At 40.9% G+C, this 27,613-nt stretch overlaps 1 protein-coding gene across 5 annotated transcripts in view; it reads left to right on the top strand.

Moving 5' to 3' along the window:
- Positions 1-20,085, top strand: part of LOC135265195 (astrotactin-2-like) — a 454,017-nt gene extending 433,932 nt beyond the window's left edge. For all 5 annotated transcript variants that reach the window (XM_064354591.1, XM_064354590.1, XM_064354594.1 and 2 more), the window contains 3 exons: positions 6,249-6,349; positions 7,305-7,488; positions 18,013-20,085. In XM_064354591.1, coding sequence (XP_064210661.1) covers positions 6,249-6,349; positions 7,305-7,488; positions 18,013-18,250 — 523 coding nt within the window. In that variant the 3' untranslated portion in view covers positions 18,251-20,085. The remainder of the gene's footprint in view (positions 1-6,248; positions 6,350-7,304; positions 7,489-18,012) is intronic.
- Positions 20,086-27,613: the final 7,528 nt, after the last annotated feature.

Here is a 27,613-nt window from a genome sequence, read left to right on the forward strand (position 1 = left end):
CATATCTATGCGTCAGTTTGCCTTCACTGGTGATAATTTTAGGAAATTACCATTGCATTGCATGAGTCGTGAGGCCTACTGTACATAATTTTGTGTTATGCATTCAGAATTCTGGGAGGTCTTGACATGATTGTGGAAAAAACATGGGGATTTTTGTTAATTACGTTATAGTGTAATTTGTTAAAGTGTCTTGACAGTTCAAATCTCAGGGTATTTTTTGATTATAAGCAATTTTTTAGTTATGTCATGGCTTCTAACTACAGTAATGAAACTGGGTAGTCGGATGTACTTACATTACACTCACATAGAAACCAGCAAGGGTTTTATGTGATATATAAATATATATTTGTAATATAAATAGAGGCGTCTTTTCGTAAATTTGTATAATTTCCTGTGTACCATTCGTATTTTATGTTAATACTCATGTCATGTTTCTACTGCAGAATCTCCAGGTATCTCATATCCTGCTCTGATCGTATATCCCCAACATATTAGGTTTTGGATTTACTTTTAGAGAGACTTAATTTCCCAGATTAATACAGTTATAAATCTGAAGTCATGCTGGTAGTCATTAGCACACAAATGGCTATAGAATTGTAGTATGGAAATCAATGGTTTTGTGATCTAGGCCTTGTCACAAGTCTATAGTTTGGGAGCTGTCTTGGGAGTTTCATTTCTGAATCAGAAAAACTCTTTCAAGGCCAATCTTGTTGTCATTTTCATTTGCTGATGGTTAGCCGATAGCTAAGTTGCGCAGGTCACTTCAGCATAATCTCTTGGATGAGTCAACGCAATGATCATCGGACAAACCAGATCAATCCTATCAGTCAGTCTTGTTAGAGGTATTTAATGGGTTGTCTGAGATTATATACTACAAAAGCACAGTCTTGCTCCAACAACACATGCATGTTATTTCAGAATGATCGTGCGTTATGTTGTTGACTTACAAGTGAGAGGATTGCACCTGGCTGGCTCTAAGCCCAAGTCTCACACTACGTTCCTGAAATCACACAGATGTGAATTCACATAGATGCATTCAGACATACACACGCTCAGAAATAAACATTGTGTGGTCTTATTTTGATTTATATTCTTAATTCTTCTACTTTTTTCTGCAGTTAAGTTACTGGCCAGTAAATGTTCTACATCTAAAGAAAACCAGCTTCAAAGCTTGGAAAGGGAGCCAATACTGCTTAAGAACTTGAACAAAATCTGTTGGAGCACATGCTGTTCCTGTTCTACTGAGCGTGCTCCAAGCCAAGCCAGGCTCAATGCCCCAGATCACCTCACCTGACTGAGTTCTGAAATTTTCATACAGACCTGGTACCATTCAATCAAATGAAGTTATCCCTCAGCAATTAAAATGGGTTTGGTGTGGGTAGGTGTGTCCATATAGGTTCTTTAATTGAAACTTTCAGGTATCTTGTGGTTTGATGCTCAAGAACTTCTGGCGTAGAAACAGCCCAGGTACATCTGTCAGTACTGAGATGGCCTGCAGGTACACCCATCACAAGCTCATTTGTGCCATTCCCTACAAACCCTTACTGTTCTTGTCCAAGAAGATGTTCTGAAAAAAATAAAGAATCACACCCAAACTCCCACGCTCTGGTTCAGCTTGTCTGATGTGTACCGGGAAATTGATAATTGATGGAATACCGGAGAACAGTCAGAGGTTCGTGTCTGAGCATGGCGTGAGGCTTGTCCAACATTCCTCTCCAGAAACAGCAAAAGGTAGCGACAGGACTATTCCGGCAAATGTAGTTTTGTTGCACTGCACCATGATCTCTGCACTCAGTTGTTGGCCCAAATTTATTTATCCAAAGGGCTTTGTTCCTCAAATACTGTACAGCAAAGGCCAATTTAATTTTGGACAGGGGCCTAAAACAGAGTGGTGGGTATGCAGCATGGGACAGTTTTGTGCAAACACAGGTTTCCATTTCATCCTTGCCTTAACTGTAGGCCTGGGAGGTGGATATGCCTTTAGGAGTTAGCGGTTTGGGCTTGAAACGAAGGTCGAAATTCAATACAAATGTTGGCTTTTGTTTATCTTTGATGCGAGCAACTATTCAGCTATTTTTCAATTTTTCAATCTTGACCATATACAACTCTTTTTCAAGGTTGTGTATATGTATGTGTGTGTGTGTGTGTATGTGTGCGTGTGTCACTTCACACACAATATCCTGTGTCAGCAGTAAAAAAACATTGCTTATAATGAGTTGCTTGAACTTTCTGTAAGGACAAAGCTTTTTAGATTGAATCTAAGCATATATTTCATGTTTATTTTTTCCAATGGAATTTTTAGACTGCAAGTTACATGAGTCGCATGCTACTGTAATGAATTATAAGCACACTGCAGAAAAAATCAGGATGGCTCTATTGAACACATTTAACATAATGTTTTTCCCACGGCAAGTAGGAACTGGCGGGGTGGGCTATGCATGGCAAATTGTGGTCACTCACTCACTCATGGACAAACTTTCAGGGACATTTTGTGGGACGCATGCGCAGGTGGTGCTTCGTTTAGTAGAATGCATACGTAGGTGGTGCCAGCTAAGTCTGCGGAAGTGAGTTGCGCCGTGGGTCTGGACGGTTCCGTGCTTGTTTTCTAACATTCCCTACTTTTTTCTTCAAATGTTTTCATTCTGCTTTGCACTGCAACATACAAACAGCAATTCAATTACAGGCTCAATACAAGCAACAAAAACATACAGATAGCATGTGCTCTCTTGTTTGTTTTGGCGGTGTTGTGTTTCTAGGGGGTATCAACATGTTTGTGTTTTCGTCCACGCTTGCCGGACAGTCCATCACAGAAAACGAAGGAAAAGAAAACAAACAATGAAAAAATGTTGTTGTGTCATTGACTCCTTTCTTCTTGTTGTTTGACTCACCGCCAGTGGTTACCCAAAGTCAAGCAGCGGCTGAACAAAATGAGTGTGCAGAAATCGGGCATTTGGTGCAGTGCTCTCAGGGGTTTCTGTTAACCCCCCTACCCCCCCCCCCCCCAACACGCCGCTTGCTGATTGGGTGGTTTTACAGTGGAGCAGAATAATGATGTTTCATTTTAGGATTAGGGGAATGTGGCCATGTTTGGGTTCCCTCCTGTGCATATTCTGTTATTTGCAGATTAGAAAATGAGTTAATGGACCAGATGACAGGCTTCAGTCCATTGTCTAGCCCTGCTCTTTTAGAAAGAGAGAGTCTCTTTTCTCCTCTCACCTGATAACCCCCAGAGTGGTGATTAGTGGTGGGTGGATGGGTGGAGGGTTTGGTAAATTATTAGCTTGAAGAACAAAAGGGAATCTACCACAGAGCACCCCATGTGCATGTTTGCTGTTGTTTTTTTTGTTTTTTTGTTTTTTAACTATATCCCCCCGGAAAAATAAGTTTAAGTATTTTCATATGGACATAATACAAGTTACTTAAAAGACCAAAACATGTTGCAGTGAAAATATTTTTAAAAATATTATTTATTTTATTGTTATTGACTGTTTCTTGTAGTGTACTGTAGGTTTCAGCATAGTAGAATGGATGGCTCTTGACAATAAGACCAGAGCCTCATGTCCACTACAGGACAAACATGAAATTGTCTTAGGACAAAGGTCTTAGGAGGATATATACAACAGATTTTAGAGTAAAATACGTTTTTTTTTTTTTTTTTTTTTTAATGAACAGTCCATGAATATTTTTCATTGGCAGTACACTTTCTGACCTGACAATGATTTTCCCGAGATTTCCTTTGAACAGAATGTGGGTCTTGAACCTTCTGAACCTTTCAATATGTATTAAGAAATCCTTGCCTTTGTACCTACAGTCCCCTCCAAAAGTATTGGAACAGCAAGGCCAATTCCTTTGTTTTTGCAATACGCTGAATACATTTGGGGTTGAGATAAGAAGATGAACATGAGACAAGAGTTCAGAATTTCATCTTTTATTTCCTGGTATTTACACCTAGATGTGTTAAACTACTTAGAACATAGCACCTTTGGTATCAGACCACCCAATTTTTAGGTGAGCAAAAGTATTGGAACAGAGAGTATTTAAGTAAATGAAAGCAAATAACACTTAATATTTGGTAGCATATCTCTTGCTTGCAATAACTGCATCAAGCCTGCGACCCATTGACATCATCAAACTGTTGCATTCTTCTTTTGTGATGCTTTTTCAGGCTTTTACTGCAGCCTCTTTCAGTTGTTGTTTGTTTCAGGGGGTTTTTCCCTTCAATCTCCTCTTCAGGAGGTGAAATGCATGCTCAATTGGGTTAAGGTCTGGTGATTGACTTGGCCAGTCTAAAACCTTCCACTTTTTCTCCCTAATGAAATCCCTTGTTGTGTTGGCAGTGTGTTTTGGGTCATTGTCTTGTTGCATGATGAAGTTCCTGCCAATTAGTTTGGACGCATTTCTCCATAAGTTGGCAGACAGAATGTTTTTGTAGACTTCTGAATTCATCCTGCTGCTACCATCATGAGTTACATCATCAGTGAGCCCACTCAAGAAGCAGCCATGCAAGCCCAAGCCATGACACTTCCTCCACCGTGCTTCACAGATGAGCTTATATGTTTTGGATCATGAGCAGATCCCTTCTTTCTCCACACTTTGGCCTTTCCATCACTTTGGTAGAGGTTAATCTGGGTCTCATCAGTCCATAAAACTTTGTTCCAGAACTTTTGTGGCTCATCTCTGTACTTCTTTGCAAATTGTAATCTCGTTTTCCGATTCTTACTACTGATGAGTGGTTTGCATCTTGTGGTATAGCCTGTATATTGCTGCTCTCTAAGTCTTCTTTGAACTGTTGATTGAGACACCTTCACCCCTGTCCTGTGGAGATTGTTTGTTCTTCACAGCTTTCACAATGTTTCTGTCATCAACTGCTGTTGTTTTCCTTGGTCGACCTGTTCAATATCTGTTGCTCAGTACACCAGTGGTTTCTTTCTTTTTCAGGACATTCCAAGTTGTCGTACAAGCTATCCCCAATGTTTGTGCAATGGCTCTGATCAATTTCCCCTCTTTTCTAAGCTTGCTTTTCTCCCAAAGACAGCTCTCTGGTCTTCATGTTAGTTTATCTTTTATAACACAAATGCAGTTTTCACAGGCAAAACCCAAGGCTAAAACCAAAAGTAGACATTCAGAACTATTTATTGTTTAACCAATCAATCTAACAGGACACATCTGGGCAACAAGAAACACCTGTCAGTCACATGTTCCAATACTTTTGCTCACCTAAAAATTGGGTTGTCTGATACAAAAGGTGATATGTTCTATGTTGTTTAACAAATCTAGATAAAAATACCAGGAAATAAAATCTGAAATTCGGATCTGTCATCTCATGTACATCTTTTGACCTCAAACTCAATTGTCTTCAGTGTATAGCAAAAACAAAGGAATTGACCTTGCTGTTCCAATACTTTTGGAGGGGACTGTATGTGTGCTCTCTTTTTTCAAAGTGCAAAAAAACAAAAAATAAGTCAATCTTAACAAGAATTTTAGTCTAATATTAAGACTTAATATCATATTTCTATTACCACAGGGACCACATATCATTAGCCTGGAAAGTGAATAGCAGTAACAACTACACAGTGGCAGCCCATTCCTACAAGTGGCTACCAACAGCAATAGCAATGTTTTCCCTAATATGAATGCATGGGATTCAGGGAAAGGGACCAGCTACTAAAGTCTCCACGCAATCTTTTTAAACACTGTGATTAGATTACAAAGTCAAACACAGGCAGCTATGTAGGCAAATCTCTCTCTCTCTCTCTCTCTCTCTTGCTCTCTCTTCTCTCTCTCTCAGGCCAGGAGAATTAGAAAAGTAACACAATCCCCAGGAATCCTCACCCAAAACCTGCTGTGAATTGTGGGTATTTTTAAATGCGAATTCTGTGGCTGTCAGCAGAGCCTAATGAACGTCACACATATCGGAGCGGGTACATTCTGTATTTTAACATGCGAGAGAGGGGGCCTTGGCTCTGCTATAGGGTTTCTTCCCGTTACGATCTGCCCCCCTCCTAGCAGTTTTATCAGTGCTTTTTTCCTTCTCCTTCACATGAGCACGTGGTGCCTCCTGAAGGACATCCTAGCAATGGGGGTGTTGCTCTCAATGAGGGCGAACGAAACAGATGAGGAAGCGCATTGCAGGAGCACTGCGAATGTCCGAAAGCCACTGCGCAAGAGGTTCTAGGAGCTGTGTTGTGTGGGTGAGCCAAGGGAAACGCGTATTTTGTGAAGAAGTCTCTCTTCTTCTTGGGTCGCAGGTTCACACTCCACGCGGTTGACAGCCGAGGACGGCGCTCTGAGTCCAGCTTCGTCTTTGTCAGGACTTCCTGTCCCATGGTGGACGACATCAGAGCAGAGGGTACGACAACGGCTACAGCCTTCCTCCTCCAGCGTGATCTTGTGCTCCCCCTTCCCCCTCCCCAAACACCTCCATGCTCTCCCAATGCTCACACCTTCCCCTCTCTAACAGCCTTACCCCCCCCCCCTTCCAAACACCCTCATACTCCCTATTTCTATCATACTCCCCCTCACAAAAGCTAACACACCACCTCACATACCTGCTCTCTGTCTCTAACCTATTCACCCCTCTCTAACAATATTTTTGGCTATAGTATTTTTATGTTTTCCTTGTGTCTTTTTGTTGTTTTCTTCTTAGTGTGTGTTACAGTTGTAATCTGTGGCTTCTTCTTGGTTAGCATGCTTCATTAGCATTTGTGCTTCAGTGATGTTACAGGTGTTACTGGTCTGGGAATGTTGTTATCCAGGTCTGGCATTGTTGCTCATGTAAATCAGTCAAATTCACTTCTGTACTCCTACATTGTACGTTGCTCTGGATATGACTGCCTGAGTGAATGTAATGTAACAGGTGATATAGGCGGTTCCAGTTGTCAGGAAAACAAACAGCACAGCTTCCTATTGGTTCATACATTGTTTTGTGCTCATGTCCTCAGTCTCCCTCTCTCCTCTCTGTGTAAGATTTTTCCTTCACTGTTCTTAGTCTCACATGTGAAGATTTTATCATCCATGCTCTAAGTTAGTCTCCCATGTGTAAGATTTTGTCCTCCATGCTCTCAGTTAGTCTGCCATGTGTATGATTTTGTCATCCATGCTCTCTGTTAGTCTCCCACCTGTAAGATATTGTCCTTCATGCTCTCAGTTAGTTTCCCATGTGTAAGATTTTGTCCTCCATTCTCTCAGTCAGGCTCCCATATGTAAGATTTTGTCCTCCATGCTCTCAGTTGGTCTCCCATATGTAATCTCAAATGTGTAAGAGGACTCACAGTGTGTGTGCCCACACGCACTCTCCTTGTCAGAAATCGCGGACAAAGTTTACAACCTGTACAACGGCTACACCAGCGGGAAGGAGCAGCAGACTGCTTACAATACCCTGATGGAGATCTCTCCGCCCATGCTCTACCGCGTCCAGCACCACTACAACTCCCACTACGAGAAGTTTGGCGACTTTGTGTGGCGGAGTGAGGACGAACTGGGGCCCAGGTGAGTCATCTTCCCATGATTCTCTGTCGATTTTGGGGCAGGTGGTGGTGACAGCAGTGACTGAGAGGGTAGGGAATCCGGTAAAAGGACGTAGTCCCCCTGAGTACCTTGTGGAGTCATTTCAACGGTGTCATTTTTTTAACGCTCCTCGTAGTTTTCCTCTTTCTGATTTAATATCCTTTGAATGGTTTACTGCAGAGGGTGTGAATTCTGAAGCGTATTTAGTTTGGACCAGGAGAAGTTTGGGGCTGCCTGTTGCCAGTGGTAATGGCACCGCATCAGACTCATTGAGGTTGTGGCCCCTCTTTTGGCCTAGCTGGCAAATTGAAGTCTAGAAATTGAGTCTTTAAATGAGCAGGTTTGTTTAATTGGACCAGCTTTTATAGGGACATAAATATTGCAATAAATAAAGAAAAAAAAGCTCAGATATCCTGAATGCCTTTTTATTTTAGTGTTCCTACGTTTGCCAGATGTTTATATTTCCTCTTAATTTTTTTTAAAATTTCTCTTTCATGAGTGTTTTGTAAGTTAGCATTGACTGGATGCAGGTCGTTGAATTTGAGGTTTCCAGTGCCAGGATGTCATGGGAGGAAGGTGGTGATACTAACGTCCAAGAACAACACAGGGTTCACAATTCGCTGTTCACAACCTTTCACTGATGTAGATTGCTCAGTCACAAAACAGCCCTCTACCAGCCATCATCTTTTCTTTATATTACACCAGAGCATTTGTTTGTATTTTAGAAATCATGTGCTGCATTATCATACACTACCAATTCCACCCCCTACCACCATGCAATCTCTTGCTGTCCTTCCAGCCTAAACTAGTTGATTGTCCTGACCCAAAGACCATAGTCTAGGGAGGGAGGGTGCAGGGGGGTATCAGGATTGAACTCCCCAAACCCTTCCCCAATCACCACCCCGGTGGACAGCCCCAATAGTCCAATAGTTTTGAAAAGTCCAACCAGTCCACTACCCCACTGTCAAGCACCATCACTAGCTTCTGCATTTGATGCAGTCATGATGCATGAACAGAAAATCAATCAAACACCATGGCTATTCATCCGGCTTCTCCCCACGTGCGCTGTCCGTGGCCTGCATGTGCACACCAACCGCCATCCCTTTCCGTGCAATTCACAGGGCCTTCATACATGGTTTTACTCCCAGAATAGAAATGCACACAAATATAAAAAAGCAGATAAATAAATAAACAGTCTGCAGATGTCATGGAGCATGATGTAATGACTGACCACTGCCATCTTGGGTTGTTTTTTCAGAAATTGTTTTTGTCCTTATTTTTGCTTTAGTGGGTGCTTGGATGAAAGTTGCTTGCTTTTGAGGATGTCTCAGAGGTTACCCTGTGATTGTGTGTCCTTCCTCTGACCCTAGTGGGTGTTACCCCCGTCCTTCCAGTGGGAAATAGCCCATTAGGCCATAGAGTGGCAGCTCTGTTTGACCTGGCCAATCCGAGCCACTCTGGGACCTCTGGCTGACAGGCAGAAACAAGTGTAGCCCCAGACTTCAAAGCATTACAGCCCTGCAGCCTCACAACCTTAAAGCTACTAGACTCAAATCTCTTAGCATTTACCCTCAAAGTCTTTAGCCTCAGGTTCTCACATCCTCATAGCCCTACAACCTTTAGCGTCACGTCCTCACAGCCTTTAGCCTCACATCCGAACAGCCTTACAGCCTTTAGCCTCACATCCTCACAGTCCTATAGCCTTTAGCCTCACATCCTTACAGCCTTTAGCTTCACATCTTCACAGCCTTACAGCCTTTAGCCTCACATCCTCACAGCCCTATAGCCTTTAGCCTCACATCCTCACAGCCCTATAGTCTTAGCCTCACAGCCTTACAGCCTTTAGATTCACATCCTCACAGCCCTATAGCCTTTAGCCTCATAGCCTTACAGCCTTTAACCTCACATCCTCACAGCCTTTAGCCTCACATCCTCACAGCCCTATAGCCTTTAGCCTCACAGCCTTACAGCCTTTAGCTTCACATTGTCACAGCCTTACAGCCTTTAGCCTCACATCCTCACAGCCTTTGGCCTCAATATACCTCATATATTAAAGATATTTACATATATTAATGAATTGTCTGAACATTTTGTTGCGTACAATATCAGTAATCCCTTGCACTTGTTGGAGTCCAGCCATTTTGAAAAAAGATGTCTATAGTGTTTCTCATTTACATGTAGACCTCATTCTAAGTATGATTACATGTATGGAGGTATCCATAGTGCAACAATGCTGGTAAACTAGATGATCAGTATGATAAAGGTTTAGGAAAATGAAAATGTATTTATTATTATTGTTATTATTTTTAATATTTACTAAAGTGCATTGTTAGCCTATTAGTGTAGTGTATTTTAGCTACACATAGGGTAGTGTCATTGTGAGGCTGCTCATCTGTGTTAGCTGGAATGTTTTGTTGTGGAATATTTATGTTTTGTAGTGGTATGATACCAAATTGTTAGTACTCAGTTGTTGTCTGATGCCCAATCAGTTAATTAGTTAGTTAGCCCTATTAGCTAGCTCCACTGTGCTCTTGCGGTAAATTCACAAACCGTTAGCCTGCTTCCAAGATGACAATTTTCGATACCCAGCAATAATTGGAGCACGCCGTTTGTTTACATTCTTATGTTGCTACTAACAAAAACTTAATGTTTCACCCTCCTCCAATGAGTCTCTGCTCTTTCTACACAGGAGAGTATGTTTGAGTTCATTGTACAGTGTGTGAATTATTAAAAAAGTAAGTGTTACACGCCAGTGTGACACCCCTGGGAGGGAGATGTGGCAGTGCCAGGGAATACCGTTGTCTGTCGCATGGAGAGAGAGAGAGCGTACCCATACAAACATGAAATGCAGTAAACGGACACCTTCTCCCTTCCCCCTATCGGGTTCTGTGGAAAAACAATTAACTAAAACAACAAACTAAAATAACGAAGACAAAAGAAAGTAAAACAGAGCAACAACTATTTCAGTTCGCCGCTCTGTAGCTGGATTGCTTTTCAGCAGACAAGCTCCTCCAACATCCCAGCTCAGGATTACTTTCTTGACTTTAGTGCTCAAACAAAAATCAAACTAAACGAAATGAAAACCATAACTGTGCTCTCGGTATTAGCTCTCGGTCTCAGCCAGAACTGTGGAGAGCAGCACACCTTTAAGCACCTGGGCTGATTAGCCAACGCAGCCCAGGTGCGTGTGCTCTCTCCACCAGCCGGCGAACCGAATGCTACAGTAAGATTTAACAATGAGTTGAGCCCTAGCTGTAACAAGTTCCTTTCCCAGGGTAGTGAGTTGGGCCTTAGCTGTGACGAGTTCCTTTCCCAGGGTAGTAAGTTGGGCACTGGCTGTGACGAGTTCCTTGCCCAGGGTAGTGAGTTGGGCCCTGGCTGTGATGAGTTCCTTTCCCAGGGCAGCGAGTTGAGCCCTGACTGTGACAAGTTCCTTTCCCAGGGTAGTGAGTTGGGCCCTGGCTGTGACTAGTTCCACTCCCAGGTCAGTGAGTTGAGCCCTGGTTGTGACGAGTTCCTCTTCCAGGGCAGCGAGTTCACCCCTGGTCGTGACGAGTTCCTCTTCCAGGGCAGCGAGTTCACCCCTGGTTGTGACGAGTTCCTCTCCCAGGGCAGTGAGTTGAGCACTGGCTGTGACTACTTCCACTCCCAGGCCAGCAAGTGGAGCCCTGGCTGTGACGATTTCCACTCCCAGGCTAGTGAGTTGAGCCCTGGCTGTGACTAGTTCCACTTCCAGGCCAGTGAGTTTAGCCCTGGCTGTGACGAGTTCCACTCCCAGGCCAGTGAGTTTAGCCCTGGCTGTGACGAGTTCCACTCCCAGGCCAGTGAGTTTAGCCCTGGCTGTGACGAGTTCCACTCCCAGGCCAGTGAGTTGAGCCCTGGCTGTCACAGTGGTCCTGCAGCAGCAGGGTTAGTCTGACCTAAGGCTTTAGCAGAAACAGCCAGCCGCGCCAGTCAGCACTGAGCTCCTGATTGGGTTCATTACCACTCCATCCTGCTTGTTTGTGTCCAGAGCCGCAATGCGTGAAAGGCCATGCTTTTTTTTCCTTCTTCCTTTCCTTTCTTTTTTCCTTTTTTTTCATGGATTATAATGAAAAAGGTATGCCGGCGAGAAGCAAAATGTGTTATCCACCTCAATACGCGATCATAATCTCCCCCCCTCCTTAGCCTTTCTTTGTGTTTTCTCCTGCCAGGGAGATATGTGACATCCTTTTCCCCAAAATGTACGTCTCTGGCTTTTATTTTTATGTCATGTATCATGTTGGCCTTATTATTTCTTTGCAGCTGTCAGGGTGAAGCCATAGTCAATGAGTCAGGATTTGTTTGTCCACTCGTTAGTACATTCGTCAGCTCATTTGCCTGAGCAAAAAAACATTTTTGGGAGGGGATTATGATTTATGGAAACTTCCAGATTGTTGTGACATTTTAGCTTTTTGTGTGCGTGTAGATTACATAATGTTACCCAATTGTTCATTGACAGTGGCAATTTTAATCCAAATGTTTGTATTTTAAATATTCAGTAACTCTGAATCACAGAAAATGAATCAAATGAAAAAATAATTAATACAGCTTTGCAAAGGGTTTTAGCATAAACAGATGGGTTTGGTTAGGTCTGGCTTAAGAGTTATGCAAAAATGTTGTTATTTTGTTGAACATTATAACCCCAATGGTAAAACTTTACACAGATCATCCCAATGCAAACATTAATTTGGACCATCAGGTAATACTTATATCACTTATATATTTTTGTGTAGTGAACAATTTTGTTATTGAAATGTAAATTGGTACCTAAACAAATTATCATAATTACATAGAACTGATATAACGTATGTCTGTTGCTGCTGGGTTATGTTTTGAGTGAGATGACATTAAATGTGGCAGGATATTGAGTATGGGCGCTCAAAAACTGGAGTTTCTGCTTTATTCTACTTTTTCCTGAACCCCCCCCCCCCCCCCTTGCCTGGGACAGCCCTCCTCATAAACATGCAACTTCTTCAAAAACCATAAATGAAAAATACATTTGGAATATGGCAGTCCAAAGGAAGATTCATATCCATTATTTGTGAAGTTAGTAACCCGGACCTAGGGGGAAATTCCTCCAGCAAGTATTTGGATAAAAGAGGGGATGTTATTTATGCTCTGAAATTGGCAGCGTACAGCCTTGTTGCAGTAATTTATGTCTCCCGGTTCCATCAGAGGTGCTTTTTAAAAATGTGAACCACCAGCCAAACAAAACGCGATTGCTCAGCATTACCCTGCGCCACTTCTCCATCCAGCCGGCCTCCTCAGCCATGGGGGAGTGGGGGGGCTTCCCCCTGCTGCCATAAGGTGTCAAACACGCACCCCATTGATGTAGGGTTGCCTCCCCATAGACTCAGAAGTTTGTTCCATCCATGCTCTGTACCTTTCCTGCAGTGGTGATGCGAAACCACCGTTTGTTATGACCTGCCTAGTCCTGCGAGGTGGCAGCGTCGCGATGACGTTTAGCCGATGTTGAGGGGATTTAACTGCTAAGGCTCGTCTGCCTTGTCCTGGAATTGTGGGTTTGGGGTGTCGGCCAAGGCCCTGCTTAGCTCGGGGCTTGGCTCCCACTTGGGTGCTGGCTCTTGCTTGCTGGTGTTGGAGAAGGGGGCAGCTCCCGCTGAGAGAATGTGGGGCTAAGCCGACAGACGCTTTTCTGGACAGACTCCGGCCAGCACGTCAGGAGCAAAGACACTTTGTTCAGTCACCGGCACATAGCAATGGTCGCCTTTCTTTCGGCACTGTTTGTTCTTTGTCTGTTTTCAGGGAAAACTTTATTTATTTTGCAATTCAAATTTTTTTTTTTTTTTTGGTGTACCTGCCAGCTGTCAGCCCGTCCTCACTTCCAGATTCAGGCTCACATAACGGTGAGGACCATTTTTAAATCACAAATCCCACAAATCCCCCAGACCCCTGTAATTCAAACCCCTCACATTTGACTCCTCCCTTTTACCTCCTACAAAGTGAATAGGTTGAAAAGAGGACCAACATATGTCTTCCTGCAGCTACAACATCATGTTGCTTGAATATCATTGTACGTCACAGATAAATGGGAAGTAGAGGACACTGTGAGGGACATAAGTCGATGGGCCCTCCAGGAGGAGTTTCATATTTTTGTATCTATGATCCTTGTCTTGGGTGTAACAGCAACCAATAGCTGAGGTCCGTTGTTCTACATCTAGTTTGTTCAAGTTGGTAACAGTTCTTGGTGCCAAAGAAAATTGGTGGGAAAGATGACGGTTGTCCAAAGAACACAATGGCAATAAATTTCTATGAACTGTCTCATTCAGAAAATATTTTAAAAGAATATTCAGTGTAATGTTTTTTTAACAATTGGGTAACTGATGTCATTCATCATGCTTTGAGTCCCTTCTTTGATAGTGCATGTGTATTTGATTTAAACCTTTTAACCCATGAAAATATTTTTTTTTAAATGTGTTTTATTGGTAAAATACAATTACTTTGCAAGAACAAGGTCAGGGCATTTCAGATTATTTTTGTTTGACACTCTTTGGCAGCTTCTAAGGTAAGTCAAGCCGAGTCATCATTTATTTAAAGTAAATTTCAGTGAGGTCTCAACATACTGTACATTTAAAAACAAAATGAAAGATAGTAAATAAAAAATGAAAGGTAATACACAGCAAATGTGCAGCAGCATAACAACAATAACAAAAAAAAGTGCCAGGCATGATTCAGGAATGTGCCTACTGTACGTAGAAGACATTTTGTAACTCATGCCACCAAAACAGTTGGGAACCACTGATCTAGATTCGCAAATGGAAAATCTGAGCTTTTTGCTTTCTTGGTAGATGTCTTTGGGTGAAGTCCATCATACAGTATAAGTCCCTATAATTGTTGTACTGGGGGATAGTTCACACAGCATTCTGAAATTTCTTGCGCTACAATGACATGTCAGGCTGCCAGTGGTCATCATTAGTTTACATTTATGTGAATGAGGGCACCCAATATTGTGTGATATGCCTCTTGGAAACTTACATTGCGCTCAGCGTAAAGCATAAATGTTAATAAACGACAGCATTTTTCAGGAATGTCAGCTAAACTGAGATCCAATCTTTTCTACCTTATTATCTAGCACTATTGATACAGCATCTTTGGAATCCCATAACTAAAAGTTATCAGAAGCTTTTTGTTACTCATTATTGGGCCACAATAGCCCAATCAATTGTAGGATGTAACAAAAGAAGCAGACCACAGTTCGTGCAAAGTTCTCATTGTGCTTGCACCCCGTCTGTTGCTGCTTGCATTTGTTATTAGTAGTTTTTATTATTATTTTATAATATTTTTGTCATTGTTCTTGTTGTTGCTGCAGCATTTAATGATAATTGAGTTTATTAATGTACCTGCTGTAGAGGTTTAGAGGAGGAGGGAGTCTGGTGTCACAGCACCTCTCTGCCGCCATGCCTGAGAGAGACAGCAGAGCACTTCCCTTCAACCTTGAGATGGCCTCAGCCAACACGCCCCCCTCTCCACCCCCACCCCCACCCTCACCCTCACCTCCCAGCCCTGCTAGAACGTGAGCAGGCTGCCAATTCCAGCCAGAGGTGGAATTTTCCCCTGCCCCGCCCCGGCGCCCATACAGCGTACGCATTCCGCCCGCGTCCCCTCTTGCTCCAGAGTGTCAGGGGGCAAGCCGATCGCTCTTCCAACTGCTCCCTCTAACCGCGAGCGTTACTCACTGCCCAACCAGGGGGAGGTGTACGGACCGAGGCATGGAGTTCATCTGCTGCAGCTTGTGTCGTCCATGTGCAGCAAGGAAATACAGTGGTGACGTCAAAATTAGTTTCATTAAGACAGGGTTGAATTCAAAATGACAGTTTTAACTAAAGCATGTGGAAAGTGTATTTTAAAAACAGTAAAAAGTTCTGTGTTTGTATTTCTTTCTTGTATGTATTTATTGGCTTACATTATAGATTTAGGCCTCTATAGGAAATTTAATGTTGAATCAATCTAATGTCTTTTTCACCAGACAAAGGGATTTGCAGCTTATAACTGTTCTTTAATGATGTCATACTGACCCCCAGGGGCACCACCAGGGATTCTGGGCCCCATGAAAAGAGCTCACATTGGTCCCCCTCCATGCTATGTTCTAATCTTTTCAGTGGGTCCCTGTCAGTCAGGGCCCTTAGAATCATCCTAACTAATCACCCTGCCGACCCCACTTCTAAAAAAAAAAAAAGAAGCATTTAGCAGACGCTCTTATCCAGAGCAACTTACACAACTTTTACATAGCATTTTACATTGTATCCATTTATGCAGCTGGATATATACTGAAGCAATTTTGGTTAAGTACCTTGCTCAAGGGTACAACGGCAGTGTCCTACCTGGGAATCGAACATGCAACCTTTCGGTTACAAGCCCAGTTCCTTACCCACTGTGCTACACTCCGTTCCTCTTCCACCACTTCTACCTTGATGGCATATCAAACCAGTCCCCAAGCCCCCACCATCCCTAACCCCAGGTCTGCCGTATGACCCCCACCTACTGGAACTTCTGTTCAGCTTCACCCGAGAGAGGACATAGCCTGCACATGGGCCTCTAACAGCAATAAAGAGAGACTGAAATATGACAGCACGTTAAGCACAACTGGATAAAAGCATTTCTGGAGGAATATTTTGGTGGTTTTATTTGCTGAGAACCCCCTGTACCTCTCAAGTTACTTTTAGGTCACCAAACTCTTTCATCCTCTGCTGTTTTTATCAGAAATCTTTATTACATGCAATTCAATATTCTTGCCTTAATGACACACAGTGCCCCTTGATAGTAACTGGCAGTTCAGCAGTTAAAAAAAGAAAACACGGAAAAGTGCATTTCCACATGGCTCCAGACCCTAGCATGGACCTAGACTGTCCATGTGGCCCCAGTCTCTCAAGTGTGCAAGAGATGAAATAAACTTTACATTCTGCTCAGGCATGCTGAATGCTGGCAAAATCTCACACTCAGTCTTGCTGACTAAGGGTCCTCATAGATCATTTCTGTGATAATAAGACCTTGTGAGCCACTGATGTAGGACCCTGTAAAGATGTGGCAATGACATCAGCAGAAGTGTTTCCCACAGTAATGAAGCAAGAAATGGCGTCTAGCAATGACATCAGCAGAAATTTTAGCGCAAAACCTGAAGATTAACACGGATATTAGTTGTGAGAGGAGCAACAAATTTAACAGAGACCAGCAAGTTTAGCAACAGATGTTTTTGTAGCGGAGTCAACAGAGATGTTTTGGAAAGAGGTGAGACCGGTTGACAGTGCACGTTTTCATGAGACCATGAGGGATTTTTCTGTGGAAAGCGATGGAATTTTAAGCTACGAGGCTACAGCTACAGAGACAGAGACATTTTGATGGGAATGATGTCAGCCTAGGCTTTCTCGCTGCTGTAGCACAGTTGCAGACTCACCACTTATAGCCGGGGATGGTTCTGGACTGGGGTTGCCAGATGTTTGTTTTCCAAACGGAACGTTGAGTTTTCAAATTATTTGTACAGGTTTGTCGTACTAACCGGACAGTACAATGTCCAGGCTGAGTAATTGATTGAATAAATTAGCCGTTAGTTAGTATGGATTTCTCATCATAATCACCCGGCCCGCCATCAGTCCTCACAGCACCAACACCCCCCAACCCCTCCCCAGTCAGGCATGGGTTCCTAACTGCTCACCACCCTGGTCGCGATTAAGCTTCTAGCTGTGCTTGTTGTTCAGTTTTTACAAATTGTAAATCTGGCAACCTTAATCGGGACACACTTCATTTAACTGGCAAGGCAGGGAATGGCTGAGGGTGAGCAGGAGATATCCACAAGGTTTATTATTACACTGACTTTTTGACATGGGAAAAGGGTTTCTGCGCAATTGTCTTGGTGTTTTCATGCTTCTTTGGGAGCGTAAACCATTTTTTTTCCTATCGTTCCCTCTTTTGTGTGGTTCTGTAAAGTGAGAGACTGTCTGACAGTGAGCCAGGAGACCTGGAACTCTGGGCTTGTCTCTGTCTGTCAGACATTTCGTCTTTGACGTGTTTAGTCTGAGGTCCTGAGGTGTTTGCTGTGACTTTGTGTGTTAAGAAAAACTCTAATGGCATGAGTTAACCCCTGTTGTATTGGCAACATGGTCAAATTGGCTCTCCCTAATTGCCATAAAATCATCAGCTGCTGACTTTTTTAGTGTTAGGTGAGATGTTATTAAAGTAAACAACAAAAAAAGGAAAATGTATAGACAATATAACCTTGCATATTTTTTCCCCTTTAAATTTAAGGGCTTCTGAAACCTGACCCCAAATTGAAAGTTGCTGCATCATGAGTTGATTGGCTGAGCGATTCCCTCACACAGGTGTTTGGCTGAGCAATCATCTATTTGGCTGACCAATACCGTCACATTCTTCACCTACCTCATCTCCCCCATCACTGTTTCACAGGAGAGGCTCAGTAGCCGGCCTACTTTTTAACTTTTTTTTTTTTTTTTGTTCTCGCCCCTGTCCCAGGAAAGCCCACCTGATTCTGCGCAGGGTGGAGAGGATCAGCGAGTACTGCGGGACCCTCTTGCGCAGCGCCTACATACAGAGCCGGACAGACACTGTGCCGTACGTCTTCTGCAGGAGAGAGGACGCGGCCCCCTCCGGGTCCATGTGGCACAGCTCCCTGCAGGAGACACAAGTGTCCTGCACAGAGAAACTGATGTCTGTCCCGCGAAACACGTATGGAGACTCCAAACTGCGATGAGAGGCCCCCCGTCCCCAACTGCGGCCCCTCTACCAGCTCGTGGAGACCCTCCCCCCACCCTACCCCTGTGTGGCCTTTGCCTCCGACCCCCACTACAGCACCATTTTGGCCTCTCTCCCTAGAAAAACTCGGACAACAGAAATTCATAACTGTAAAACTGAAAGAAAGAAAAAATAAATAAAATGACTTTTGAGATGAGTCTTTTTATATAAAAAATAAGATGTGGAGAAACAAAACAACAAAAAAAGCTGAAGTATGTTTAAGACATGTATTTAAAGTTAACACTGTTTTACAAAAAGAGAGCTGAAGGGGTGTGTTAAAAGGGCATGTAAATGATCCTCCCCCCAGGTAGTAGATGGTTGTTTGAGAACATAAATGATGTCCTAATGTAGTATAGCATTTTTTTGGTTCCCCAACTTTGCATAGTTTGTATGTTAGGCCTATGAATACAAAACAACAACCATCTACCCAACCAACCAGTCTACCAGTTAGCCAATCAGAGCTACAAAACGGCAGCGTGTGTTGAGGCAGGGACAGTCAGAGTATTTGTTACTTTATAATACTTGAATCTACGGGCACGGAGAAAACTTTGCACGCCCCACAGAGCTCTCGCTACACAGCACAGCGCAGAAGGGGTGCAGAGGGGATGATGTCATTAGTGGCGGGGTACTTGAGCTGCACCGGCAAGCGGGAGCCTTTGGGTGAGATCCATTGATTCTGCTCCTTTGTACGACGTGGTCTTTTACCGCTAACGTTTCTGTGAGTGAGTAAAGCATGTGCAGGATTGAGAACAGGAGGGCCTGCAGCCAAGAGGAAAGAGAAAAACAATGGAGGAAGTGAAAACTGATGAGAAGAATGTGATGATGTGTCGGTGCGGCATATTTTAAAAATGAGAGCTAGTCATTCACCAGTAAACAATAAAGGATTCCACTTAAACGTGTCATTTAAAAAAAATCCTTATTTTTTCTGTTGTAATATGGAATTTTTTCTGCAATTTATTTGTATTTTCTTTTAATTTATACTGGCTCTGAATGTGCTTATCTGAACAAACCGCAACAGCAACAGCGGGGCCAGCCCTACAAACGTGAATGTCTGACTGAGTGACTGAGTGAGTGATGAAGTTACACCATTGGTCGGCCGAGTTATGAAGTTACACCATTGGTCGGCCGGATCACGTGTGTTAGGTCCAGCTATATACTAGGTTTTGACCTGGTCTTGTTTAGGTTGATACCATTTTTGATTGATCTTATATTTTTAATGTATTTATTTTTTCTTCAAATTTGGAGTGGCATTGGTCTAAATAGCTATTTCTTTCACCATATATTTTTTTAAATGATATAATATAAAATGTGGGTATGGTTTTGGTTAAGTGTCCTGTTATAAGCTTGACAGATAGTTTGAAATGAAAATCTGGTTTACAGTCAAATATATTGAACTAAGTAAATAAAGCAGCAGTTTGGAGTTTTTGAAAAAGTTTATTTATCTGTGTAACCACCAAGTTAAATGACCTAATTTTATGATTTTGTTTCTGAACTACTTTTCATATATAAATGTTTTTGTGCATTATTCCTCTTGGATAGGCAAAATGATTTATTTAAAGTTTGTGTTCTGGTAGTTGGCAAAGATGGGGAAATATTGAAATATTGTATGTTTTTATTGTCAATATTCAGTATTCTCTATATCCACATTCTTTGCTTGAATGAAAAAAACCGACTGTTAACAGAATTGTCACATCAAATACATTTCATATGGAGAATTGAATACAGTTTGTGAAAGAGCTTGTTACTGCAAGAATGTTTGTGCCAATGGAATTACAATACAATTGGGTTACTCTAGATGTTTTTTGTTGTCTTAATATCAGGGCATCTATCTCTAAGCTTAACTGTTTTTTTAATTAATTGTTGTTAAAACAATTAATTGTACAACTAGTTAATCACAATGACACTTCATGTGTTAAATATTAATATCTATTACTTGGCTTATGCAGGTATTAGGTATCACTGAACACCACAGTGTCATTTTTATATAGAAATGGTGCTTTTAAAGAACATAATTACTTCAGAGATTTGGAAGTTGGAAAATGATGGGAAGGACTGCCATAAAACAAGAAGTTTTACTTGCGGTTTCAGTTTCTGTCAATAATGCTACTGGACTGCACTTCCTAGAGTCCTCATGAAAACACCAAGGGCATTCAGCAAGCACAGCAATCCCAAACATTCACTGTTGTACTCTATAAACGTTACATTAAAAATGACATCCCTGGCACCAAATGTTCGGATTCTTTAAGCAGTGACCAGCTGTGTGGCTGCAGTCAGAAGACATTCAGAAAGCATGTTTAATCTATTGTTTACTCACACTGATTTGGGCCACGCATCACTAACATAGCTGTTAATTCAGCAGTATTGGCTGCTGAAGCACGCTATAGCCATTCATGGGAGTGTCTGTCATCAAATTCAATGCGTGCTTGTGTAGCAAACATGATCGTATTGAATCTTTTTCTCTGCATAAGGAAACAGAAACTTTTCATTAAATGTAAATGCATGTTTATGGAAAATAGCAAATAGCACAGTAATATTAAAAATAATGTGCACCATCTTTCAAGTCATTTAGATGTTGTACACATTTATTGACATGAATCCTGGAATCTGCATACCACCAAGAATGCAGTGTGAACAACTGCTTGGAATGTACTTTTACAATGCGTCGTTATATTTATTTGTATATTTGCCCAGCTTCCTCATAATCAGAGGTAATCAATGCCCATCATTATACATATATTGAGAAAATAAAAATATGTATAGGTTGCTCAACATAAGGCCACAAACTATTTGGATGAAGGCTGGTATGTAACAATGCATACTATAATTTTCTGTCTTCCCAAATATGCAGCAACACATTCTAGGAATTTATATGCAGTGACTTGCGTACTTGAGTTCCGGAACAGCATTTCTTATGTCAGCAACAAAATTCCCTGCTTCTAAACATTCCTGGTAATGCAAAATATGGATTTTGGAAAACAGCCCAGGCTGCAGTTGGAAGTTTCCCTGGTTGGCCAGTAGGGGGTAGTGCTCCCTTTCAACTATACTAAAAATGTTGGTACCACAGTCCTGGGATCGGAACACTGTTCTAAAGGAGGTGCTGTCTTTTGGATGAGATGTTATGCCAAGGTTCTGATTTACTTGTCTTTAATGATCCCACAGCAGTAATAAGGGGGTGTTAGCCCTAATTAACCCACGCCTAGTTCCTAATCTAGCCTTCTCAGTCTAGCCATAATATTGTGGTCCACCGCAAATGAGAACGTGGTTCTCAGTTGACCTTCCTGGTGAAATCGAGGGTTAGTGTTTTGTGGTGATGTGCTTTGCTTAATGCAGCTATTGAGTTCAATAGACTGAGGAATGTCAGGTTGAAGGTCTCTGGTGAGTGAGCAGAATGGACACATACATACATCCTCAAATTGTGTTTTTAGCTGGAAGCAAGCACTGCGGGTTCTGGAACCCTATTGTTTTAATTTTATTTTTTTGTATGCCCTAAAAGTGTTTGCACAGCAAAAACTGAACATCATAGAGCAACCAAATATGGCAGGTTGGTTCCCATTCTTACCTACTACTCAAATAACAAAAAAACAAAAACATCTGTAGATTATCCAGATTTTGATGGAAGTGAACATTTTTAACCTTTTTTGGGATATAATATCTATGTACTCCTGGTAACCATGTAATAGCATGCAAAAATTTGTGCGAATTGGCCAATAGGGTACACAACATTAATTCATCAAAGTTTTGAGTTTCTCAACAAGCTCGTTTCTCACTCTTTGTAGTTTATTGCCATATCCTCATACATGCCTCTGCCTGGAGAACAAATTAACTTTTGTAACCCATCATGTCCACAATATCAGATTTTCACAATTTGGCATTTTTTTGAAAAACACTTAAAATGCTTCTTTTCCTACCAAAATTGACCAATGCCTACAACCTAATTTTTATACATTAAAATATGGATAAATAAGGAAAGAATAAATATCAATGTGGGCATGGCTCATCACAAATATGCTAATACCACCCACATCACAGGCCAAAATTTTGGACAAACTGAATCATATGGTGGTGCCACTGATTGGTGGTGGTGCATAACATTTTTAAAATAAATTCATGAAAAATCACTGATCTACTAGAGATTATTATTATTATTATTATTATTATTATTATTATTATTATTATTATTTATTTGTATCTGAAAAACAAATGCTAATATTCAATATTACAGAAAAATACAAGTCAGTTAAACATATCAGTTATACAAAGTCCACTTGGATTAATGATCCAAGTTAATTAACTGGTTTCACAACTAAACCGTGCTTAACATCCCAGTCTCCAAATAGGGTTGCCTGACATCTGTTTTTTTAATAGAATATCCGATTTTCATATTATTTATACATGCTTGGTTTGTGGTCCTGATCGGACAATGTTCTGATGGGACCGCTGTACAACTGACACATGCCTCAAACATGAATCATTTCCGTTTTGAGTGTGGTGGTACATATACATTTTGTCTGATTGATGATCTGAACCAAAATATAATACCCTGCTGTCTGTATGTCCCATTGTATAGATGGTAACTGTAATTGAGTGAGACTTTTTGTACTCACATTCCTATTATTGCTGAAGTCTAAATTGAATACTGTATTTGAAGGAGGGCATGAATACAGTTTTTCAAAAATATGTTCTGAATGCAAATATTTGGAATGCAGTCAACTGATTTTAAATAGACCAAAGTGCTGAATTTGAGATCAATACAACCATCTTTATGTAAACCTTAACCTTGTTGATGTCTGAGAGGGGGTTTTTAAAATAAACCTATACACCTACACTACACACACGCACACACTCATACTACAGGTATAGAGCAAAACATGTGAATTTAAATATCTGATGTTGACATGAATGATTGTGGTATCCTACCTGTAAATCTTGAAATTATTACATTAATTTTGAGAATTTCCAGTAAATAATCCCAGAAACCTGAAACATAGGATCTTCTCCCAGGCTAGAACATGTTAAAGAATAGAGACTCTAGCAACACAGGCAGGTACAATAGCCAACCCTGAGCAAACTGAGATATAAAATGCTCTATACTTTAAGCAACCCAAGTTCAAGAAAGTTCTCCAAAAACAGCCATTTTGCCTTTTATATATTTATCAGCAAGAAAATCTGAAAACACTTGATCAAAACTGATGCTATCAGTATTCGCTGTGAGCAGAATGGAGAAAGTTTGTTTAAATGTTCATATCGAAATTTCCACTCCAAGACTTCTCCCCTTTGACTTTAAGCTTGTTTAAATGTTGCCATGTTTCCATAGATGATGAGTTTATCTGTATGAGTACATTTGTCTATGTGAGTCTATTACCTGCATTCAGATAAAAAAAGATGCAATATTGTCAAATGAAAAAATACAGATCAAATGTCCTTTTACTAGTACAGACCACCATATCCTGAACTCGCACAAATCAACCATAGCTATTAGGACTACAATAAAATGAATACAGTAATAGTCAGTAAATTTCCAGGACTCTGGTAGATACAGAATTATATGTATATAAATAAAACTCTGTGGTGAAATATCTCTTTGAGAAAACATTTTACAGATCAGGCCCTTAATGATCAAACTATTGTTAATCTATCATTTCCAGAAATGTTATTTTATATTTTTAATGAATTGTGATAGTACATAAATATTCTGTAAATATTAAATTGTACATACCTAAATATATGGTGTTCACTGTCTTTTTTCAGGGCACCATGCAATCCTTCTTACACTGCATATATCATATTTTCCCTTTACACTTTTACATACCTTGGATTCTCTCTCTCTCTCTCTTTCTTTATATACACCTTTATATATATATATATATACACCGATCAGCCACAACATTAAAACCACCTGCCTAATATTGTGTAGGTACCCCTCGTGCCGCCAAAACAGCTCTGACCTGTTGAGAGTTTTTAATATCATGTGGAAATAATTCACCCTCTAACAATATCAATAGTGTAATAACTCCCAATAATGTAATCCATTTCAAATTTTTTAATGTAATAAAAACCAATAATGTAATAAGTAGTAGTAGTAGTAGTAGCAGTACAAATATACATACAAATATATACACAAATCCAAATATACCAAAGGACATCTTCAGAGGAGGAGTCCATGCCTCGACGGGTCAGAGCTGTTTTGGCACCACAAAAGGGACCTACACAATACTAGGTATGTGGTTTTAATGTTGTGGCTGATCGGTGTATATATATATATATATATATATATATATATATATATATATCCCTCTCTTATATCACTCTCTTGCTCCCTGTCTCTTTCGATACACCATGTGCATCCATAGCAGTGTCATATGGAAATTCATATCTGCCATACCTGATTTACTTGAACCATAAAGCCCGCATACTGCTGGCATAAGCACAACATAACAATTGTTTTAAATCCATGACAGGGTAGTACAGCCAAATGGCAAAGGTCATAATACCATCATAAAATGCAGCACATTTTACAAAATAGTTTTAAAATCACAATAACAGAATTACACTTGAATACATTATGACAATGTTGTGACATTTGTCATAAGCTGTAATATTCTGTCATGACAGCTTATGACGGGTGTTATGTCATGCTAATGGCAGCATTATGTAGGGTTTGTGGCATACAGTTCAAGTAAAGCGCAATTTTATTCACAGCCAACAAGCCTTACCCTGTAATTCAATAAGTTGAAAAAGGGTTAGTGGTGGGTCATTTGCAAATGATTAGCTCTTTCTGAATTATGCCTTTGGATGAGTGAAATGAACCACAATACCTCCTTGTAACAATTCATTAATCTTATTCTTTTCTGTCCACCGGTGACTGGTAGTGGGTGAGTTCCCTTTGAATATTTGTAATCAGAACCAATACAACAGTTACGACAAAGATAAATGCCTTTGAGGGGAGCACACTGCATTTAGCAGAAGGCTCATTAGTGAGGAGTCCTGGAATGTGTACACTTCCAAATGAACGAGCCAATCAACAAACTGTGCATCCAATACTGAACTAAGAAGCTGGGCTGCGTTTCCGAGTTTTGATGTACCTTAACGTTTTACGAAGGCTCCTAAGGTATACCTTTCAAAGGGAAACCGCTTTTTTACGAGTGTTTCCCAGACTATACCTTAACAGTTGCCTTAAGGGACACCTCAAAGGTACATCGTAAGTTGGAGCTGGCCTTCACTGTGGTGCTGAAAAGTTTATCAATCGATGCCAAGCGAATCGATTGTCTCACTTGTAAAGGCTTGTGAATGACGTTTTAATATAACAAGTGTTTTCATAATCATTTTACATCAATCTAATATTGCAGAAGAGGAAGCTATGCCTACTAGAGATCATCTGCTAATCTCTTTAAGAGTCAGTTAAGACGAGACCCTGTGATAGTTTTAATAAATACGTAGATATAGGCTACTAAGGATAAAATAAAAAGCATCAATCGGGACATATAAGCCATAGTCTGGGAATTCGTGGAAGCCCAGGGAAAAGGATATAAGCTACATATGGGTGAATTATTTTGTTCTTATTGAAACAAACGTCTAATGTTAATTTGTTTTTGTCACACAATATATAGGCAACTGTAGCAGCATATCCACTGATTCCCGCGACCTTTTCTCTGCAATGAAAAAATGATCGTAGATGAAAGGCAAAAGCGCGTCTGTGGAAATTGATCATGATGAATTCTATACTGGGTGCCTTATGAATAGGTCTACCTGTTAAAGTGATTTGTTCATCCACCTTAATTTGCTGTTGGATAATCTTAAATTTAACCAAGAATTCTTGGGTTGTTTACCGAAAATCGTAAAACAACATGGTAAGAAAAATGTTCCGTAATGTTGATTTACCCAGTGCTATTTTGTTTTATATAGGAGGTGTGAGCTAAAGGAAGGGGATGTAGATCATTTGGCTATGTTTGATCATTATGAGCCACCGTACCTGTATGTGTGTTTATGGCTAGGCCAATCAACGTGCTCTAGTTCGGTCATGCAAGTAGACTCACTCAACTTTGGCTTTGCACACACAGGTTTTATATTCTCAATAAACCGGCGGTTTGTTCCAAGTCAGTATGATCATTGACTCACACACAAACAAACTAATTTCTGCAGGGTATGCAGTCGGAAAAGCCATATCCTCAGTTAGCGCCACTGCGTATACATTAAAAAAACTTTTTTTTTTCTTTTCACAAATTGGATTAGTATCATGGATAGGCCCTATACTTAATTACCATCATGATGGGGATAGACAGGTAAAACGACAACATTTTCATGACGTGCTATGCACAGAAACGTTGATTGGATAATTACTTTTCGTAAAGTTAATATTAAACTGTCATTTTCGCATGCCGATGTGCTACTAGATGCGCACTGTAGCACAACTGTCGATTTGTAAAGCATGTTGGCATAATAAGGCAAAACTGAGACAGGATTAGCGGAGCGCAGCGCTAAGGGACAGCTTACGAGTGCCTCAGACCACCCTTTTAAAGGTATACCTTTCATAAGGTATACCTTAGCTAAGGAGACGCTGGGAAACAGCTCGAGACCTAAAGGAAGAACTTAAGGTATACCTTACGACGCACGTAGCGCTAAGGAGACTCTGGGAAACGCAGCCCTGGGCCATTGTGGACTGACAATGTGTAGTGCTCAACTTGTTGCATATACACAGTAAAATGTTCAGTGTTAAATAAAGAATTACAGAGTAAATATGGTCCCAATTAAACTCATATGTACTCTGTTAGAGTTGAATCAACACTGGACATTTTACTGTGTATGAGCTGATCAAGAGAGCATAGAGTCAAGCCAAATCTCTCACACACTGGCACACCAAGCTGCAAATGATATTGCCTCTTCCTTTCTTTAGACAATGATTACACTATACACTCATACCAGACTCTTTGGTCAGCACTCTGTTCTCAGCTGGATCTTCCATCTCTTTGAGCACCCAAGAGCTGCTTCTCCAGGACATGGTTTTGTCCCCAATGGAGGAACAATCCTCTCCAGTAAGGACAGCAGATTCACTATCTGTCCTGTGCAATCATCTGAAAACGTATCTTTTCAGACTTTACCTCAATGTTTCTATTTCATAAAATTTTTACCCACTCCCATTGCTTCACGTGTCTTTAGACATGCACTTCAATGGTGGCACTTAAATAATTGTAAATGGGTATCCTGTTTGTTTACCATGTGAAATCCACTTTTGAAAGTGACTTGGGACAAAATGCTTTATTTATTTATTTATTTATTTTGTCAAATCAAGGTTCATACAAGGACATGGAAGGCACAGAAGCAAGAC

The sequence above is a fragment of the Anguilla rostrata genome, chromosome 10 (genome assembly GCF_018555375.3).
Source record: "Anguilla rostrata isolate EN2019 chromosome 10, ASM1855537v3, whole genome shotgun sequence".
NCBI lineage: Eukaryota > Metazoa > Chordata > Actinopteri > Anguilliformes > Anguillidae > Anguilla > Anguilla rostrata.